Source organism: Aquarana catesbeiana, linkage group LG02 (genome assembly GCF_042186555.1).
Source record: "Aquarana catesbeiana isolate 2022-GZ linkage group LG02, ASM4218655v1, whole genome shotgun sequence".
Classification (NCBI taxonomy): domain Eukaryota; kingdom Metazoa; phylum Chordata; class Amphibia; order Anura; family Ranidae; genus Aquarana; species Aquarana catesbeiana.
Genome location: NC_133325.1, coordinates 790565282 through 790586921, shown reverse-complemented (window position 1 = coordinate 790586921; position 21640 = coordinate 790565282). Strand labels below are relative to the sequence as shown.

At 43.5% G+C, this 21640-nt stretch overlaps 1 protein-coding gene and 1 long non-coding RNA gene across 3 annotated transcripts in view; one reads left to right on the top strand and one right to left on the bottom strand.

Moving 5' to 3' along the window:
- LOC141130138 (uncharacterized) overlaps positions 1-21640 on the bottom strand; it is an 875833-nt gene that overhangs the window by 728269 nt on the left and 125924 nt on the right. The window lies entirely within an intron of this gene.
- The window catches only part of LOC141129432 (uncharacterized), a 350961-nt gene that overhangs the window by 298055 nt on the left and 31266 nt on the right, over positions 1-21640 (top strand). For both annotated transcript variants that reach the window (XM_073617465.1, XM_073617464.1), the window contains exons 3-4: positions 4120-4413; positions 8286-8387. In XM_073617465.1, the coding sequence (XP_073473566.1) occupies positions 4120-4413; positions 8286-8387 (396 nt within the window). The remainder of the gene's footprint in view (positions 1-4119; positions 4414-8285; positions 8388-21640) is intronic.

Below are 21640 nucleotides of genomic sequence, written 5' to 3'. Positions count from 1 at the left end.
GAACAGGAAAAAAGTTCGTTCGAACACGCGAACACCGTTAAAGTCTATGGGACACGAACATGAATAATCAAAAGTGCTAATTTTAAAGGCTAATATGCAAGTTATTGTCATAAAAAGTGTTTGGGGACCTGGGTCCTGCCCCAGGGGACATGGATCAATCCAAAAAAAAGTTTTAAAAACGGCCGTTTTTTCAGGAGCAGTGATTTTAATAATGCTTAAAGTCAAACAATAAAAGTGTAATATCCCTTTAAATTTCGTACCTGGGGGGTGTCTATAGTATGCCTGTAAAGGGGCGCATGTTTCCTGTGTTTAGAACAGTCTGACAGCAAAATGACATTTTGAAGGAAAAAACTCATTTAAAACTACCCGCGGCTATTGCATTGCCGACAATACACATAGAAGTTCATTGATAAAAACGGCATGGGAATTCCCCAAAGGGGAACCCCAAACCAAAATTAAAAAAAAAAATGAAGTGGAAGTCCCCCTAAATTCCATACCAGGCCCTTCAGGTCTGGTATGGATATTAAGGGGAACCCCGGCCAAAATTGAAAAAAAAAATGACGTGGGGTTCCCCCTAAATTCCATACCAGACCCTTCAGGTCTGGTATGGATTGTAAGGGGAACCCTGCGCCAAAAAAAAAGAAAAAAACGGCGTGGGGTCCCCCCAAAAATCCATACCAGACCCTTATCCGAGCACGCAACCTGGCAGGCCGCAGGAAAAGAGAGGGGGACGAGAGTGCGCCCCCCCCTCCTGAACCGTACCAGGCCACATGCCCTCAACATTGGGAGGGTGCTTTGGGGTAGCCCCCCAAAACACCTTGTCCCCATGTTGATGAGGACAAGGGCCTCATCCCCACAACCCTGGCCGGTGGTTGAGGGGGTCTGCGGGCGGGGGGGCTTATCGGAATCTGGAAGCCCCCTTTAACAAGGGGACCCCCAGATCCCGGCCCTCCCCGTGTGAAATGGTAAGGGGGTACAAAAGTACCCCTACCATTTCACTAAAAAACTGTCAAAAATGTTAAAAATGACAAGAGACAGTTTTTGACAATTCCTTTATTTAAATACTTCTTCTTTCTTCTATCTTCCTTCATCTTCTGGTTCTTCTGGTTCTTCTGGCTCTTCTGGTTCTTCCTCCAGCGTTCTTGTCCAGCATCTCCTCCGCGGCGTCTTCTATCTTCTTCTCCTCGGGCCGCTCCGCACCCATGGCATGGGGGGGAGACTCCCGCTCTTCTCTTCATCTTCTTCATCTTCTTCTCTTCTTCTTTTCTTCTCTTCTTCTCTTCTTCTCTTCTTCATTTTCTTCTCCGGGCCGCTCCGCACCCATGCTGGCATGGAGGGAGGCTCCCGCTGTGTGACGGTGCTCCTCGTCTGACAGTTCTTAAATAATGGGGGGCGGGGCCACCCGGTGACCCCGCCCCCCTCTGACGCACGGGACATGACGGGACTTCCCTGTGGCATTCCCCGTGACGTCACAGGGAAGTCCCGTCAAGTCACCATGCGTCAGAGGGGGGGCGGGGTCACCGGGTGGCCCCGCCCCCCGTTATTTAAGAACTGTCAGACGAGGAGCGCCGTCACACAGCGGGAGCCTCCCTCCATGCCAGCATGGGTGCGGAGCGGCCCGGAGAAGAAAATGAAGAAGAGAAGAAAAGAAGAAGAGAAGAAGAGAAGAAGATGAAGAAGAAGAGAAGAGCGGGAGCCTCCCCCCATGCCATGGGTGCGGAGCGGCCCGAGGAGAAGAAGATAGAAGACGCCGCGGAGGAGATGCTGGACGAGAACGCCGGAGGAAGAACCAGAAAAGCCAGAAGAACCAGAAGAACCAGAAGATGAAGGAAGATAGAAGAAAGAAGAAGTATTTAAATAAAGGAATTGTCAAAAACTGTCTCTTGTCATTTTTAACATTTTTGACCGTTTTTTAGTGAAATGGTAGAGGTACTTTTGTACCCCCTTACCATTTCACACAGGGGGGGGCCAGGATCTGGGGGTCCCCTTGTTAAAGGGGGCTTCCAGATTCCGATAAGCACCCCGCCCGCAGACCCCCACAACCACCGGCCAGGGTTGTGGGGATGAGGCCCTTGTCCTCATCAACATGGGGACAAGGTGTTTTGGGGGGCTACCCCAAAGCACCCTCCCAATGTTGAGGGCATGTGGCCTGGTACGGTTCAGGAGGGGGGGGGCGCACTCTCGCCCCCCCCTCTTTTCCTGCGGCCTGCCAGGTTGCGTGCTCGGATAAGGGTCTGGTATGGATTTTTGGGGGGACCCCACGCCGTTTTTTTTTTTGGTGCGGGGTTCCCCTTAAAATCCATACCAGACCTGAAGGGTCTGGTATGGAATTTAGGGGGAACCCACGTCATTTTTTTTTTTAAATTTTGGCCGGGGTTCCCCTTAATATCCATATCAGACCTAAAGGGCCTGGTATGGAATTTAGGGAGACTCCCACGTCATTTTTTTTTTTTTAATTTTGGTTCGGGGTTCCCCTTTGGGGAATTCCCATGCCGTTTTTATCTATATGTATTGTCGGCAATGCAATAGCCGCGGGTAGTTTTAAATGAGTTTTTTCCTTCAAAATGTCATTTTGCTGTCAGACTGTTCTAAACACAGGAAACATGCGCCCCTTTACAGGCATACTATAGACACCCCCCAGGTACGAAATTTAAAGGGATATTACACTTTTATTGTTTGACTTTAAGCATTATTAAAATCAATGCTCCTGAAAAAACGGCCGTTTTTAAAACTTTTTTTTGCATTGATCCATGTCCCCTGGGGCAGGACCCAGGTCCCCAAACACTTTTTATGACAATAACTTGCATATTAGCCTTTAAAATTAGCACTTTTGATTTCTCCCATAGACTTTTAAAGGGTGTTCTGCGGCACTCGAATTTGCAGCGAACACCCCAAATTGTTCGCTGTTCGGCGAACTTGCGAACAGCCAATGTTCGAGTCGAACATGAGTTCGACTCGAACTCGAAGCTCATCCCTAGTCACCATCACTTGGAATATATTTGGGACTTTATATGTATGATATACAGTATAATCCTTTGATGTAGCGCGGCATTGTTTTTTGCACTAAAAACATAAATATATTGTGACAGAAGTCCAGCATTACACAACAGGCGAGGCTGCCGAGGCACGATCACAGCCCAGGACTCCGGCCTGTTCTGCCAATTGAGCTGCTTCCGGAATCAGAGGCTGCAGCCACCACCACCTCCTGCTTCCACTTGGCTTCCCTGTCACTGAACGGTCAGTCTGTGGCTGCACCTGATGTCACCCCTTTTTGGTGCGTGTCACCTGGGTGTGGTCCGCATGCCCCCGCACCCCTGTAGTGACGCCACTGTTTTTCTGCAGTCCTTGTAGTGTCCCTTCTGTCTGGGGGTGGTGCCGCCCCACTGAAAAAATGCCGCCCGAGGCAAACACCATGTTTGCCTCGCGATAGATACTCCCCTGGAACACTAACAGGGTGTAACAGCTCAGTGTCAGTAGGTGAAAGTCTCAGGGAAGCCGACAGCATCTGTCTCGAGGGACAGAATGCAGCCTAGCTGGTCTGTACCAATATGGGGAAGTTTCAAAGAAGGATAACAAGTCTCTACAATTTCTCTACTCCTCTGGAACCTTTCCCTGATGCTTAACACTGTCCCTAACAGACATGCATTCTGTCCCTACACTGTCACTAACAAAATGCACGCCAAACCTGGAGTCAGGGTGTAAAATAGACTCTGCCTTACCCTAGGTGGTCATCAAAGTCACATGGAGTGCCAGCATCCTGTAAGATGCTGCGTCCCTGAGACCAAGGGGATCATAAAGGAACTAGGTTCCTCTTGACTTCCTCCTCTACCTGCATTGCCGCTGCGGACAAGCGCCACCTGCGGTGGAGAAAATAGACTGCACTCGCCTACAATTACAAAAAGCTCTCTGGGCTCTTTCCTTTCTTAGGCACTGAACAAAGATGGAATAATACACTTAGTAATGGAGGCCAGTAACCCTGGGGCTGTATGTGAGGGGAGGGGCTTCAGACCACATGACTTGCAATGAGCATGTATACAAGAGCTAGCACTCTATTCCATATATCTTGGGTCTGTGTTGGTGACCTATGACTGATGGTGACTGTCCTCCTGATTATTCCAGATCCGGTTCGCATCTCCAACATCACGAGTAACTTCAGCCGGTTGGGTGAGGAGATGGCTGTGAGGGTCCAGTTCTCTGGAGAAGAGAGCGCTGTGACCTGGGAGGTGGACGGGGAGCCTCTCCCTGAAAGATACCGGCTGATAGATGACAATAGGATGCTGATTATCCCCAGTGTGCAGAGAGACGATGCCGAGAGGAGATTCTGGGTCAGGATCACAAACCCGGTCAGTGAGAAATTCCTGGAATACCGACTGATGAATGATGCGATGTTCATCAGAATGCTGGAAACAGAAGGTATCATGTTATATTCCATGTATGGGGGTGTTATAGATTGGGGTCATCTTGTCTCCTCTTCTCTGGGGGATCATAGTGGGAGTGTGACATGGAAATAGTGACATTGTGTCATGTTGTCTTGTCTCTACTCTAGTGTTCAACATATCGGTATACTGCCATCCACCGGCTTTTAGTCACATTGCAAATCAAAATAGACCATCTCCGTGTAGTGGTTATACCTCCTCACATGCACAGAAGCTTAGTTTAGCTTAGTGTCCTCAGAAAGCAGGATGTCTCTCTCCACCAATTGTGCTGGATATAGACTGAGCTTCTGAGGTATGCAAAACTGCTATCTTGACCTCTGTCCAAACCTTTGACACCTGGTGCGTTTGGACTGTGTTGGGCAGCTTTTTTCATCACAGTCCATTGATCCTCAAGCAATGTTCCAGCAGGCTCTATCTGCAGGATGGGACTCAACTCAACTCAACTCCTGCTTCAGGCTTCAGACTATTAATGAGCTCTCCAGTCACCTTCTGGGCACACCTCCACAGGGATTGGCTGGGTTCCCATGATGAATATTCTGCCTCTCCTCCCACTGTGATTCCACAACCTTCTAGAATGCAGGAGGAAATAATTAACACAAGCAGCCTGTATAACACTGAGCAGGTGTCAGGTCACCTCGAGGCTAGGTGACAGATGCACTCTGTAGGAGTAGAAGTGCACCACAAGGTAGTGGACCCTAGGACTGACTGCTGCGGATTGAACCCTGGGAGGTTCAGGAAGCAGGTCTACATCACTGACACCGATCCCACTGGGAGCTAGAGCATAGATTCCCCAGGGCGCGGAGTCTAAGAGCCAGCAGGTGTTCACCAGAGCCTTTAGTGGTAAGGATGGACTGCGCTGCAGTCTGGCTCCAGGTTGCGGCCCCCAGGGTCTCACAGCTCACGCTCACAGTAGACTACAGGAGAAGAGGAAGGAGGCAGCAGGCTGGAACAACAAGGAAAGTAAGGGACAAGCCAAGGTCGGGGCCACAAGCAGACAAGGACAACAGAGTACACGCCAAGGTACAGGGTCACAGGCAAACAGGGATGGTCGGGGACACGCCAAAGGTCAGGGTCATGAGCAGACAGCAATAGTAAGAACAAGCCAAAGTCGCTAACAGGAATCAGACGTAGGAAACACAGCAAGTACACACGGAGGCTAACACACAATGGTTGATCAGCACTGCTGGCTTGGAGTGCACAGGTTAATATAGGGTTCCCTGATAGGGCCTGGGGTGGGGCCATGCTTAGAGGAGAGGTTATAAAACCAGTCAGGTGAGAGGCAGCTGGTCTTTAGAGAGGAATACATGGAGATAGGTAAGCTGACAAAGAAACTCTATTGCATAACCATGACAGCAGGCTAAAGTAATCAACCACTGCTTCACTGGCTACAGAGGAGCCATACTAAATGTGCCTGACATCCTATACCCTAATTAGGAGGGTGCTACAAGAAGATACAATTTATTTGTATTTATTGTAAAAATCCCTCTCTCTGGCAAATCATTGGAGGACCCCCCCCCCCCGATGGGTTCTTTCCTTGGGCTGTTAGGATCATTTGTTCAGAAGAATGTTTTTTCCATATCATGTTATACACTGCTTGCTAGAAGAGATGGGCAAAACACCTCCCTGTTTGGTTTGCAGCAGAACTTCCAAACAGGGGAAAAGTTCTGCCCTGAACAGCAAACTCCATTGAAGTCTATGGAAGCTGAATATGAGAAATCAAAAGTGCCCATTTTGAAGGCTTATATCCAAGTAATTGGCCATAAGGGTATGGGGGTCAGGGTACTTCCCTGGGGGACATATATCAATGCAAAAATCTTTTAAAAAAACATTTAGTTTTTTTCAGGAACAGTGATTTTAATGATGCTTTAAGTGCAACAATAAAAATGAAAAATTCCTTTAAATATAGTGTCTGGGGGAGGGTCCCCTTAGTCTGCCTGGAAAGTGGCACATCCGTAGCATGTATAGAACATGCTGCAGCAAAAATTATATTTCCAAAGAAAATAAAATGAGTCAAATCACATTTAAATTTACTTGCAGTTGCAATTTACGGCACCCGGCTATTAAAAACAAAAATCAAGTAAAAAAACACTGCGTTTCCCCCCGAACCATACCAGGCCACATGCCCCCCCAGGGGCAACAGCCCCCTTTCTCACCTGGATCTCTCCCCGCAGAAGACCCAGAGCCCTCTAGCAACTAATAGCTGACAGTGATTTCACTAACCCGTAAGCTAATCCACATAAACATATAACATCCCACAATAGTTTGCTACCAAGGCGGAGTGGACCTAATACTAGCAGACAGACAGAAACAATAGGTGGTCCAATTAACAATGGGAGCAAGACACTTAACAATTACATAACAAACTCCACCCCACCTAAGACTATCCAGGTACCGTCTACGAGACAAATTCCTACAATATTGCAGCAGTCTGAAAAGTGGAATTAATTTATCTTCATAGATTTCTTGAGGGAGATTGATAAATATTTCTGTCCTAGGTGAAGGAGCTTCTCCAACCCAGTCAGCACGAAGGCCACCATATTTCCTTTTGACCATTAGTCCGTACAATATCAATATTACACCTCTCCATCCACTCCAGAAGGGAAGCTCCACAGACCTTATTCAGAGAAGCAATCCAAGCTTCGCTCTCAGCGTCCATTATGTGGTCCATGTCCATCATTAGAGATTGATCTGCTCTCTCTATGGGCCATAATCAGTGGGTAGGAGGCTTGTCCCCAGTCCTTTCCAAAAGCCTCTGTCCTGGCTAGATCTGTCACAATCCCTTTTACGACCAAGTACAGAAAAACAGCAAGTAGTCTGCCAGACTTAAACTTGGCAATTAAGTCCCGTTGTGGGCTGGACTATGTGGTGTCAGCCCTGCCCACTGTATTTTGCCAAAATATTCAGATTCTCCCTCTAGTCAATTCTACACAACCTAAAGGCAAATTAATCTGCAATCATTAGGTGTGGTGGCTGCATTAGGCCCCTTTCACATTTGTATGACCTGAAAGTCGCACAACTTTGATGTGACTTTGCTGCGTGACTTTGACAGGACTTCGACGCGACTTGAAGCAATGCCTGTGTAATCTTGAGGTCTATGGACCTCAAGTCGCATCAAAGTCAACCAAAGTAGTGCAGGGACTACTTTTAAGCTGCTGCGACTTGAAGTTTCACAGATATGAACGGTACTCATTGAAAACCATGGGGTACGACTTGTCTTGAGACCTTGCCAACCTAAGTTGCAGGACAAGTGGCACAAGTGTGAAAGAGGCCTTGGTTTCTTTTTTTTTTTGCCTTTTTTTCCCCCTCTGTTTTACCTGGTGATCTGGCCAGTAACACACCTCCTGTATTAGAGCACCCCTCACTCTGGATGAAGGAGCAAAGGGGGCACCTTTGGACAGCAGCATTGTCAGTCTGGGGGGAGGGGAGTGTTAGATGGACTAGCAGATTTAAACACACTAACAAATTATTACACTTTCAGATACAATTTATTTTTATTTCTTTGCATATGGGTTGAAAGGTTTATATGAATAAATAAAAGCTGATCATTTTAAGCACCCATGTAACTGCAAGAGAGCTTGTGCTTTTGAAAAACAGACTTACTGGCTGGATCACCAAATGGAAATAGAGAAAAGAAAGCCTAAAAGGAAAACTAATGCAGCCATCACATCTGAGAATTGGTAAGCTGCAATATAATAAATGCTTGCGTTTGGATTTATTACTGCTTTAAACCAGAGCTACGTTAAAAAAATCTAAATACTTGGTGTTTTTTTTTTAATGCAATTGTTTGTTTATCACACGCATGTTCTCACACCCTTAAAAAAATGCATGTTTTTGTTTATTTTCTTACAGCTTATTGGAAAACCCTGTGGATTTCAGTTGCTGCTGTTCTTGTTGCTTTTGTTGTTATTGTTGTTGCTGTTACGGTATGGATTTACCGTAAATGGCATAAACGTAAGTACAGAAAACGCTGTTTTTCTATATCCCTCCTTTCTGGTGATGGGTAATCTCCACTTTAGTAGAATATAGAATTAGCTTGATAAAGAGTGCTGTATGACTGTAGGGACTAGAGAAAAGTGGGGGAGATATGGAACTTTATAGGTGCAAATTATACACATTCATAGGACAGAAACAATTAAAAATATTTTTTTTAATTTATACACATAGAGAAAAATAGATTTAAAAAGAAAAGACATTGCATAGGATCCATTAAGCATAAGGGACACTATTTCTATTGTAACATTGCTTTTTCCCATGCCTTTATTTCGACATGTTTCGCCCGAAGGCTTCTTCAGGAAATGGCGTGGTGTTCTAGCTACTAAGTGAAAAAAGAAAAGTGTGTGAGTGTGGCGCTGTCCCAAAGTTGCAAAAGAAATGTCTGCATATATACAATTTTATCCAAAGTGTCACGTGTGTATTCCCTTAAGTGAAATATGTATGGCAGTTATTACCACTCCTGTGGGTTAAAGTGACTGGTGATTTAAACATGAGAAGCATAATGAGTGCAATAAATCGCATCCAAGGTGTCTAGTGCTATATTCCCTCAAAAGGTAAAAACAGTATTAACCACTGCTAAGAGCATGAAGTGGTCTATGTTTAAACACTAGAAAACACAAAGTTGCAATAAATACATCACACGTGACATGCAAAAAATTCTAAAGTGTCTAGTGCTAAATAAATAAATATTAAAATGTTGTTCTACAAACGTTGCAAATAACAAAGTGACAAGTGCCCTATGAAGAGGTCACTCTGAAAAGTGCTAAACACACGTGTCATGCAAATGGTTCTATGATAATAAACAGTTCATATGGGTATGTGCCCGGTGCACTATAAGTGAAAAAAGGCGTCCTTTGTGGGATTCCTCAAAGCACACAACAGGTGTTAATCCAGTGCTGGTGTCTCGCGTTGTGATTGTGCAGAGACTCACCAGCTGTATATCCCCTGCAGGGGTAACGAGTAGTCATAGTATGTGCCACTGTGCAGCAGTACTTGGCAAGACCAGGACCAGGATGATATCATAAGGACATAAGAAGAAAGGATTCCATAGTGTGAAACCGTTTAAAACCACTATTTATTAGGTCAGATAAAAAGGGTACTCACATTGTAATGGAAAAAATGAGCGGTGTACAATGCTTACAAAGATGTTCCTAAGAGTCAGCTTTGCAGGGAGATGTCAGCAAGGCATTCAGTCAAAGGCCACGCCCTACGTACATTTCGTCACACGGACTTCTACGGGAGGGTGTGACGAAACGTACGTAGGGCGTGGCCACGTGACACTTTGGATAAAATTGTATATATGCAGACATTTCTTTTGCAACTTTGGGACAGCGCCACACTCACACACTTTTCTTTTTTCACTTTTTCTGCTCATTCCACCCCCTGTGGAGTCAGCGTATGTGAGGGCAGCAGTCTATCAATTTAGGAATATACTTCCCACCTAGGCTTCTAATTACACCCATTAGCACGGACTCCCTATTTCTTCTGTTCTAGCTAGTAAAACAAAAGAAGCACATGTCAAGATTTGGTACAGGAACAATTATACACATGCAATCTTTATTGCATACAAGTAAATTACAACTAAAATGTATCATTAAATGATAGACAATACAAATGCATCCCCCCATTTAGACAAGGGTTCCCCCACGTTCGGTTCCTACCTCAATCTGATGGAGAGGTGGAATCGAACATCAACAAGTTAAAAGGTAAGGAGTCTGTGTGTAACGGCTCTGCATGCCCAGCCAGTCACCAATTGACCATTCACATGTGCCAAAGGTCCCACAGGGAGGACTACTGTATATACTTGAGTATAAGTCGATCCGAGTATAAGTCGAGGCCCTAATTTACCACAAAAATATGGGAAAAACTTAGTGACCCGAGTATAAGACGAGGGTGAGAAATGCGCAGCTACTGTAAGTGGAAAAGAGGGTCAACAATGCCCATTTGCAGTGATATAAAAAGGAAACTGCGCTGGCCCAAAAATAAAAATGTATAAACAATATAACTGGGAGGAGCTAACACACAGACAAACCAAGTCACAACAGATATATATAAAATAAGTCATATACAACCAAGTGTAGCGCTAATAAGTGATGCAAAAATATAAAGAAAGGAGTAATGCAATGACACATGCAATAAAAGAAAAAAGGTCAAAAAATAATATTACATATTAGTGAATGTCCATGTTAAATACGTAAAAGGTCCATCATGATATGAACCATTAAGGTCACCATGTGTATCCACAAATACAATAGTGACAAGACTGTCCCGAAATTGAATGAAGGCGTACTGAAAGTACTGGACCCACGGTAAGTAGTATATGCGATAAACAAACTTGTTGTAACATTGATGAACACCACAATATGTGATCGTGGAAATCTTCAAACAGAATCCAAAATGTGTTGATATACACTTGTGCAAAACCGCCACCCGAATAACTGGAGGCTTACCAGAAAGTTGGGACCCACAGAGCGTATGCTGTATGGGTCAAACAGGCTTAAGTTGCTCACTGGCAATGGAGGGGGGACACCAAGGACGAACAGAAGGTGGAATCCTAGCGGTTCTTTCCCAGGGGCATCTTCTCCATATAGAGGCTTAAGCGTCCTCGGACATAACCCTCATGAAATGAAGAGGGGGCCAAATAGTGTAATTCCATAAACCATAAAAAGTTCTTTATTTAAAGAGAAACACTTACATCTCAAGGTAAAAAAGCGCTTGTGTGTTTAAAATGGCGGCAGTGGAGTCCTCCCGACGCGTTTCGTCACACAGGACTTGGTCTGGGTTCTGACAGACGTACTGCTATATGGCAGATATGTCCAACAACATCCGGTAAGAGTGTCCAACCTTAGATGTTTATGACGCATTACCTGTGGTTGCCGTGCAGTTCAGTTTCAAGTCTACATCCTGTGTTTAAGCACTCCCACTGTCTGAGAAGACTGCTTTCATCTTTATTCATGGACTCTGGTTACAGAGTTTAGCATATGACATTATAGACATTTATACTTACATAGTTACATAGTTACATAGTAGGTGAGGTTGAAAAAAGACACAAGTCCATCAAGTCCAGCCTATGTGTGTGATTTTGTGTCAGTATTACATTATATATCCCTGTATGTTGCGGTCATTCAGGTGATTATCTAATAGTTTCTTGAAGCTATCAATGCTCCCCGCTGAGACCACCGCCTGTGGAAGGGAATTCCACATCCTTGCCACTCTTACAGTAAAGAACCCTCTACGTAGTTTAAGGTTAAACCTCTTTTCTTCTAATTGTAATGAGTGGCCACGAGTCTTATTAAACTCTCTTCTGCGAAAAAGTTTTATCCCTATTGTGGGGTCACCAGTACAGTATTTGTAAATTGAAATCATATCCCCTCTCAAGCGTCTCTTCTTCAGAGAGAATAAGTTCAGTGCTTGCAACCTTTCCTCATAACTAAGATCCTCCAGACCCTTTATTAGCTTTGTTGCCCTTCTTTGTACTCGCTCCATTTCCAGTACATCCTTCCTGAGGACTGGTGCCCAGAACTGGACAGCATACTCCAGGTGCGGCCGGACCAGAGTCTTGTAGAGTGGGAGAATTATCATTTTATCTCTTGCGTTGATCCCCTTTTAATGGATGCCAATATTCTGTTTGCTTTATTAGCAGCAGCTTGGTATTGCATGCCATTGCTGAGCCTATCATCTACTAGGACCCCCAGGTCCTTTTCCATCCTAGATTCCCCCAGAGGTTCTCCCCCAGTGTATAGATTGCATTCATATTTTTGCCACTCAAATGCATTATTTTACATTTTTCTACATTGAACCTCATTTGCCATGTAGTCGCCCACCCCATTAATTTGTTCAGGTCTTTTTGCAAGGTTTCCACATCCTGCGGAGAAGTTATTGCCCTGCTTAGCTTAGTATCGTCTGCAAATACAGAGATTGAACTGTTTATCCCATCCTCCAGGTTGTTTATAAACAAATTAAATAGGATTGGTCCCAGCACACAACCCTGGGGAACCCCACTACCCACCCCTGACCATTCTGAGTACTCCCCATTTATCACCACCCTCTGAACTCGCCCTTGTAGCCAGTTTTCAATCCATGTACCCACCCTATGGTCCATGCCAATGGACCTTATTTTGTACAGTAAACATTTATGGGGAACTGTGTCAAATGCTTTTGCAAAATCCAGATACACCACGTCTACGGGCCTTCCTTTATCTAGATGGCAGCTCACCTCCTCATAGAAGGTTAATAGATTGGTTTAGCAAACACGATTCTTCATGAATCCATGCTGATTACTGCTAATGATATTGTTCTTATTACTAAAATCTTGTATATAGTCCTTTATCATCCCCTCCAAGAGTTTTACATACTATTGATGTTAGGCTAACTGGTCTTTAATTCCCAGGGATGTATTTTGGGCCCTTTTTAAATATTGGTGCTACATTGGCTTTTCTCCAATCAGCCGGTACCATTCCAGTCAATACTGTCTGTAAAAATTAGGAACAACGGTCTGGCAATCACTTGACTGAGTTCCCTAAGTACCCTCGGATGCAAGCCATCTGGTCCCGGTGATTTATTAATTTTAAGTTTCTCAAGTCTAATTTTAATTCTGTCCTCTGTTAACCATGGAGGTGCTTCCTGTGTTGTGTCATGAGGATAAACACTGCAGTTTTGGTTACTGAAGCCCCCCAATTCACTTCGCCATCTCCCCATCCTTTGTAACCAGATGTCCTTCCTCATTCTTTATGGGGCCAATATGGTCTGTCCTCCCTTTTTTACTGTTTGCATACTTAAAGAATTTCTTGGGATTTTTTTTGCTCTCCTCCGCTATGTGTCTTTCATGTTCTATCTTAGCCGTCCTAATTGCACCCTTACATTTCTTGTTGCATTCTTTATAAAGTCTGAATGCTGAGGATGATCCCTCAACCTTGTATTTTTTGCAGGCCTTCTCCTTTGCTTTTATATGCATGTTTACATTGGAGTTAAGCCATCCAGGATTTCTGTTCGCTCTTTTAAATTTATTACCCAATGGGATACATTGGCTAATGCCCTTATTAAATATATGCTCTTAAAGCAAACCCATCTCTTACTTACTTCAGTGGTTTCTGTGTTGATTCACTTCATTATTAGTTACTATGTTATATGTGTTGATTCACCTTATTGCCAGTTATTACACTATGCACAGTTTCACTAATGCCCATTTGCAGCCTCACTGTACCCATTTGCAGCCTCACTGTGCCCATTTGCAGCCTCACTGTGCCCATTTGCAGCCATAGGTCAGCCGAACTTCAAACTTGGTAGTTAAGGGTTTCTAGATGCCCCCTAGCTGCAGCCAAAATTTGGGGTCTCTGAACCCAAAGGGTCCCGAAATGACATTGCTGCAGATGGACACAGTTGACCGAATTTGGGGCCCTGTATCTCTGGGCCACTTAGTGCTAGGAACCCCAAATTTTGTGTGCAAACCCAGTAGAATTAGCACCATAAAATATCCAAAGTTGAGGTTTCTAGCACCAAGTGGCCCCAAGATACAAGGCCCCAAAAATAGGTTCAGAAAATGTCAAGCACTTTTCTGCAGCAGAGAATGACATTTTCTGAACCGGCATTGGGGCCCCGTATCTCAGGGCCACTTGATGCTAGGAACCCCAGCTTTGGATATGTTACGGACAATGAGTGCCATGACGTGGTTAGGTGCAAAGGGGAGGGGCCACACGCGCGCATGAATGTAGGGACTTGAAACATCACATATAGATTGGTTACAGTAGTAAATATGAACTGCATGCAGAATAACTGGTTCTGGGTGGGACCGATCCCATAGGACGTTTGGCTTCCAGCTGATCAGTGACAAAACACCCACTGGTGGGCCAATGGCACTGAAAGCAATGGGCTTCCCAGGTCGGAGCATTATTGCGCTGAAAAAGGCCAATCAGCTCGCTGCATTACAGCAAGGTCAAAGTTTAATTTGTAGGCCATGTCAAATTGATTAGGAACAGCAACCCCTTCCTGCCCAGGAAAATTTTCAGAATTGAATGCCAATTACCCAGTCATGCAACACTGTACCCAAAACTTTTTTTGAGACAGAACTTTCTGTATTCTGCTACATTTCTTTAGTAACATAACCCAAATCAGTGTTTATTATTTAGTTTGTATCCCATAAACTATGGGATATATATATATATATATATATATATGAAAATCGATCAGTCCTGATTTACTGACGGCCTAATCTAATTTCTCGAGACCTTAAAAAGCCAGGACAGTACAAATACCCCCCAAATGACCCCTTTCTGAAAAGCAGACAGTCCAAGGTATTTAGTAAGAGGTATAGCGAGTTTTTTAAAATTCAAATTTTTTGTCACAATTTTTTGGAAATGTAATTATTTTTTTGAACATCCTGTCCCTAGAGCAGTACAGCGTATGACTGATGTGGCAGTGATCAGGGACACTGAGTGGTGATATTATGTAAAAAAATAAATAAATTTAATTTTAATTTTTTCTTCTTTTTTTACTATTTTTCTTCTTTTTTTAACAATTTTTTTTATACTGTGACCAGAGCAGTACAGTACCATAGTGACACTGTACTACTCTGGGGAGGTGATCAGGATATTTTGTCACTATGACTTATTATAGTGGTGATCTGATCACTGATATAAGCAACCATTTTTGTAAATAGCATCCATTTATGTGCCACTGTGTACTGTTTGATAGCTGTGATTGGCCACAGCTATCACATGGTACATGTCTGTTGTGATTGGCCTCTGTACCATATGATCACTGTGGCCAATCACTTAGATCACAATAGTACACAGTTGTCATAGTACACAGTCATATAATGTCCTCCCAGGAAATAAGTGCTCTTGTCCAGCAGTCATTTTACAATAGGCTGGGCGGGAGATGGTTAAACATTCTTTAACACGTAAAGGTGCATTTTTTTTTGCACTGATCACTGTATTAGTGTCACTGGTCCCCAAAAAAGTGTCAAAAGTGTCAGTTAGGTGTCGGATTTGTTCGTCGCCATTACTAGTAAAATAAAATAAAATAAAATAAAAATAAACAAAATTTCTATAAATCTATCCCATAGCTTGTAGACGCTGTTAACGCTGTTACTTTTGCGCCAACCAATCAATATACGCTTATTGAGATTTTTTTTTAAATATGTAGCACATATTGGCCTAAATTGATGAAGAAATTCATGTTTTATAGCAGAAAGTAAAAAATATAGTGTTTTTATGTTTCAAAACTGTCTATCTTTTTTGTTTAAAGTGCAAAAAATAAAAACCGCATAGGTGATAAAATACCATCAAAAGAAAGCTCTGATCGCTGTAAAAATGCCAATGGTCCCAAAAATGTGTCAAAATTGTCCGACATGTCCGCCATAATGTTGCAGTCCTGATAAAAATCGCCACCATTACTAGTAAAAAAAAAAATTAATAATGAAAATGCCATAAAACTATCCCCTTTTTTGTAGACGCTATAACTTTTGCGCAAACCAATCAATTTTTTTTTTTAAAAAGTATGTAGAAGAATACATATCGACCTAAACTGAGGAAAAAAGTATTTTTTTTAATATATTTTTGGGGGATATTTATTATAGCAAAAAGTAAAAAATATTGCGTTTTTTTTTTTCAAAATTGTCACTCTTTTTTTGTTTATAGCGCAAAAAATAAAAACTGCAGAGGTGATCAAATACCACCAAAAGAAAGCTCTATTTGTGGGAAAAAAAGGACGTCAATTTTGTTTGGGTGCAACGTCACACGACCGCGCAATTGTCAGTTAAAGCGACGCAGTGCCAAATTACAAAAAGTGCTCAGGTCAGGAAGGGGGTAAAATCTTCCGGGGCTGAAGCGGTTAATAAAAAAAGTGTGATTTTTTTTTTGTATAAAATAATAAATTATATATGCATACACAAAATATATATATATATATGCATACTTTAATCCCGCATGGATATGTAAACAGTGATCACACCACACATGTGAGATCTAGTCGTGAACACAGAGCGAGAGCAATAATTCTAGCGCCAGACCTCCTCTGTATCTTTCTATCTGGTAACCTGTAAAGGCGTTTAACCACTTCAGCCCCGGAAGGATTTACCCCCTTCCTGACCAGAGCACTTTTTACAATTTGGCACTGCGTCGCTTTAACTGCTAATTGCACGGTCATGCAATGCTGTAACCAAACGAAATTTGTGTCCTTTTCTTCCCACAAATAGAGCTTTCTTTTGATGGTATTTGATCACCTCTGCCGTTTTTATTTTTTGCGCTATACACGGAAAAAGACCGAAAATTTTGAAAAAAAATGATATTTTCTACTTTTTGTTCTAAAAAAAATCCAATAAACTCAATTTTAGTCATACATTTAGGCCAAAATGTATTTGGCCACATATCTTTGGTAAAAAAAATGTCAATAAGTGTATATTTATTGGTTTGCGCAAAAGTTATAGCGCCTACAAACTAGGGTACATTTTCTGGAATTTACACAGCCTTTAATTTATGACTGCCTATGTTGTTTCTTGAGGTGCTAAAATGGCAGGGCAGTACAAAACCCCCACAAATGACCCCATTTTGGAAAGTAGACACCCCAAGGAAATTGCTGAGAGGCATGTTGAGCCCATTGAATATTCATTTTTTTTGTCCCAAGTGATTGAATAATGACAAAAAAAAAAAAAAAAATTACAAAAAGTTGTCACTAAATGATATATTGCTCACACAGGCCATGGGCATATGTGGAATTGCACCCCAAAATACATTTAGCTGCTTCTCCTGAGTATGGGGATACCACATGTGTGGGACTTTTTGGGAGCCTAGCCGCATACGGGGCCCCGAAAGCCAATCACTGCCTTCAGGATTTCTAATGGCGTACATTTTTGATTTTACTCCTCACTACCTATCACAGTTTTGAAGGCCATAAAATGCCCAGATGGCACAAACCCCCCCCCAAATGACCCCATTTTGGAAAATAGACACCCCAAGCTATTTGCTGAGAGGCATGTTGAGTCCATGGAATATTTTATATTTTGACACAAGTTGCGGGAAAGTGACAATTTATTTTTATTTTTTTTTTTTTTGCACAAAGTTGTCACTAAATGATATATTGCTCACACAGGTCATGGGCATATGTGGAATTGCACCCCAAAATACATTCTGCTGCTTCTCTTGAGTACGGGGATACCACATGTGTGGGACTTTTTAGGAGCCTAGCCGCGTACGGGACCCCGAAAACCAATCACCGCCTTCAGGATTTCTAAGGGTGTACATTTTTGATTTCACTCTTCACTGCCTATCACAGTTTCGGAGGTCATGGAATGCCCAGGTGGCACAAACCCCCCCCCAAATGACCCCATTTTGGAAAGTAGACACCCCAAGCTATTTGCTGAGAGGCATGGTGAGTATTTTGCAGCTCTCATTTGTTTTTGAAAATGAAGAAAGGCAAAAAAAAAAAATTTTTTTTTTCTTTTTTTAATTTTCAAAACTTTGTGACAAAAAGTGAGGTCTGCAAAATACTCACTATACCGCTCAGCAAATAGCTTTGGGTGTCTACTTTCCAAAATGGGGTTATTTGGGGGGGTTTTGTGCCACCTGGGCATTCCATGGCCTCCGAGACTGTGATAGGCAGTGAAGAGTGAAATCAAAAATTTACGCCCTTAGAAAGCCTGAAGGCGGTGCTTGGTTTTCGGGGTTCCATACGCGGCTAGGCTCCCAAAAAGTCTCACACATGTGGTATCCCCGTACTCAGGAGAAGCAACAGAATGTATTTTGGGGTGTAATTTCACATATTCCCATGGCATGTTTGAGCAATATATAATTTAGTGACAACTTTGTGCAAAAAAAAAAAAAATTTGTCTCTTTCCCGCAACTTGTGTCACAATATAAAATATTCCATGGACTCGACATGCCTCTCAGCAAATAGCTTGGGGTGTCTACTTTCCAAAATGGGGTCATTTGGGGGGGTTTTGAACTGTCCTGGCATTTTATGCACAACATTTAAAAGCTTATGTCACACATCACCCACTCTTCTAACCACTTGAAGACAAAGCCCTTTCTGACACTTTTTGATTACATGAAAAAATTATTTTTTTTTGCAAGAAAATTACTTTGAACCCCCACACATTATATATTTTTTTAAAGCAAATGCCCTACAGATTAAAATGGTGGGTGTTTCATTTTTTTTTTTCACACAGTATTTGCGCAGCGATTTTTCAAACGCATTTTTTGGGGAAAAAACACACTTTTTTACATTTTAATGCACTAAAACACACTATATTGCCCAAATGTTTGATGAAATAAAAAAGATGATCTTAGGCCGAGTACATGGATACCAAACATGACATGCTTTACAATTGCGCACAAACGTGCAGTGGCAACAAAATAAATACATTTTTCAAAGCCTTTAAAAGCCTTTACAGGTTACCACTTTAGATTTACAGAGGAGGTCTACTACTAAAATTACTGCGCTCGATCTGACCGTCGCGGTGATACCTCACATGCATGGTGCAATTGCTGTTTACATTTGACGCCAGACCAACGCTTGCGTTCGCCTTAGCGCGAGAGCAGGGGGGACAGAGGTGCTTTTTTTTTTTTTTTTTTTTTTCTTTATTATTTTTTTGCTTTTTTATCTTATTTTAAAACTGTTCCTTTCATTTTTTTTTTTTTTTAATCATTTTTATTGTTATCTCAGGGAATGTAAATATCCCCTATGATAGCAATAGGTAGTGACAGGTACTCTTTTTTGAAAAAATTGGGGTCTATTAGACCCTAGATTTCTCCTCTGCCCTCAAAGCATCTGACCACACCAAGATCGGTGTGATAAAATGCTTCCCCAATTTCCCAATGGCGCTATTTACATCCGGCGAAATCTAAGTCATAAAATGCTCGTAGCTTCCGGTTTCTTAGGCCATAGAGATGTTTGGAGCCACTCTGGTCTCTGATCAGCTCTATGGTCAGCTGGCTGAATCACCGGCTGCATTCTCAGGTTCCCTGTTGAGACAGGAGAGCCAGAGAAAAACACGGAAGACGGTGGGGGGGGGGCATTCTCTCCCACTGCTTGTAAAAGCAGTCTAGAGGCTAATTAGCCACTAGGATTGCTTTTACATGAAAGCCGACCGCTGGCTGAAAAGAATGATACCAAGATGATACCTAAACCTGCAAGCATCATTCTGGTATAACCACTCAAAGTCGTGAATGCTGTACCTGAAGACAAAAAAATGGTTAACAATAAAGCACAGTAAACGGTAAAGTATAAACAATTGCAGACCTGAAAAGCAAACATGATAAAACATAATAACAATAAAACATTGCAGAATAGAATACAGTAAAAAAGAGCAGAACAATAGAGAGAATAGAGAGAGAGAGAGAACAATAAAACGACAACTATTATTTTTTATTTTATATTTTTGTTTGTGTTTTTTTTTTTTTTTTTTTACACTTTTTTTGTAACTGTAACTTTTATAACTGTAACCGGTTCCAGGTTCGGGTCTCTCAAAATGCGATGGCATCTTGGGAGACCCTGTGAAAGTGCGCCTAGTCTGTGGAATGCTGTACCCTACGCTAATACTCAACTAGTGAATGGTAGCGTTCAAAACATTCACCAATGCAAAGACCAGGATTGTCAGGACAGGAGGGACAATAATAGCGGGTGTCACGCCTATATCCGCGTTTGCTGCAGACACGACATCTTTTTTGGGGGGGTTCGTTGGGTAGGGGTACTCGGGAGGACATAAAAATGCCTCTCATGCAGCCGACTGCATTTGGTTGGGGATGTGAATGGGGGAAGTACGGGCGCTGCAGAAGTGGTGGGTTCCCAATTAGGATTGGCGAATGCAGCAGGAAGGGCACTATGGGCACGACGGGCCTGTGTTTGTCTTCTTGGTGGCAGCGGGACACTACTTGTGCTTGCCACCTCACCAGCTTGAACTGCACTTATGGGACTCGCCACGTCACCAAGTGTTACTGCAGTGCTGGTTTGACTACGACCGGGGTGTACTAGGCCGCTGGCGCTTGCCAGTTCACCAAAACGCTACCAAAAAAACTGTTAACGATCGCAGGGATCAGGCCTGACACTGCGAACGCTGCAGTTATGCCTTTAGTGTTTTGTAAGTGACAGTGATCGATCGATACTGCACTTGGGTGGGCTGGGCTGGGCTGGGCTGGGCCGGGCGGAGGGGCAAAACGCAGGTGCTAGCAGGTATCTGGGCTGATCCTACTAACACTGCGTTTTTGGGAACCCTAAACTGCTGGGGACGCTAGTATAGATCTGATCAGTTCAGATACTATACCACTAAGGGAGGTGTACGGTGCGTGTGTGGGTGTTAGCGCTACTGGCACTAACCTGACGCTGCCTGGGGCTGGTGCTTGCCAGTTCACCAAAACGCTACCAAAAAAACTGTTAGCGATCGCAGGGATCAGGCCTGACTCTGCGAACGCTGCAGTTATGCGTTTAGTGTTTTGTAAGTGACAGTGATCGATCGATACTGCACTTGGGTGGGCTGGGCTGGGCCGGGCGGAGGGGCAAAACGCAGGTGCTAGCAGGTATCTGGGTTGATCCCGCTAACACTGCGTTTTTGGGAACCCTAAACTGCTGGGGACGCTAGTATAGATCTGATCGGATCAGATATTGATGCGTTCAGATACTATACCACTAAGGGAGGTGTATAGTGCGTGCGTGGGTGTTAGCGCTACTGGCACTAACCTGACGCTGCCTGGGGCTGGTGCTTGCCATTTCACCAAAACGCTACCAAAAAACTGTTAGCGATCGCAGGGATCAGGCCTGACTCTGCGAACGCTGCAGTTATGCCTTTAGTGTTTTGTAAGTGACAGTGATCGATCGATACTGCACTTGGGTGGGCTGGGCTGGGCTGGGCTGGGCCGGGCGGAGGGGCAAAACGCAGGTGCTAGCAGGTATCTGGGCTGATCCTACTAACACTGCGTTTTTGGGAACCCTAAACTGCTGGGGACGCTAGTATAGATCTGATCAGTTCAGATACTATACCACTAAGGGAGGTGTACGGTGCGTGCGTGGGTGTTAGCGCTACTGGCACTAACCTGACGCTGCCTGGGGCTGGTGCTTGCCAGTTCACCAAAACGCTACCAAAAAAACTGTTAGCGATCGCAGGGATCAGGCCTGACTCTGCGAACGCTGCAGTTATGCGTTTAGTGTTTTGTAAGTGACAGTGATCGATCGATACTGCACTTGGGTGGGCTGGGCCGAGCCGGGCGGAGGGGCAAAACGCA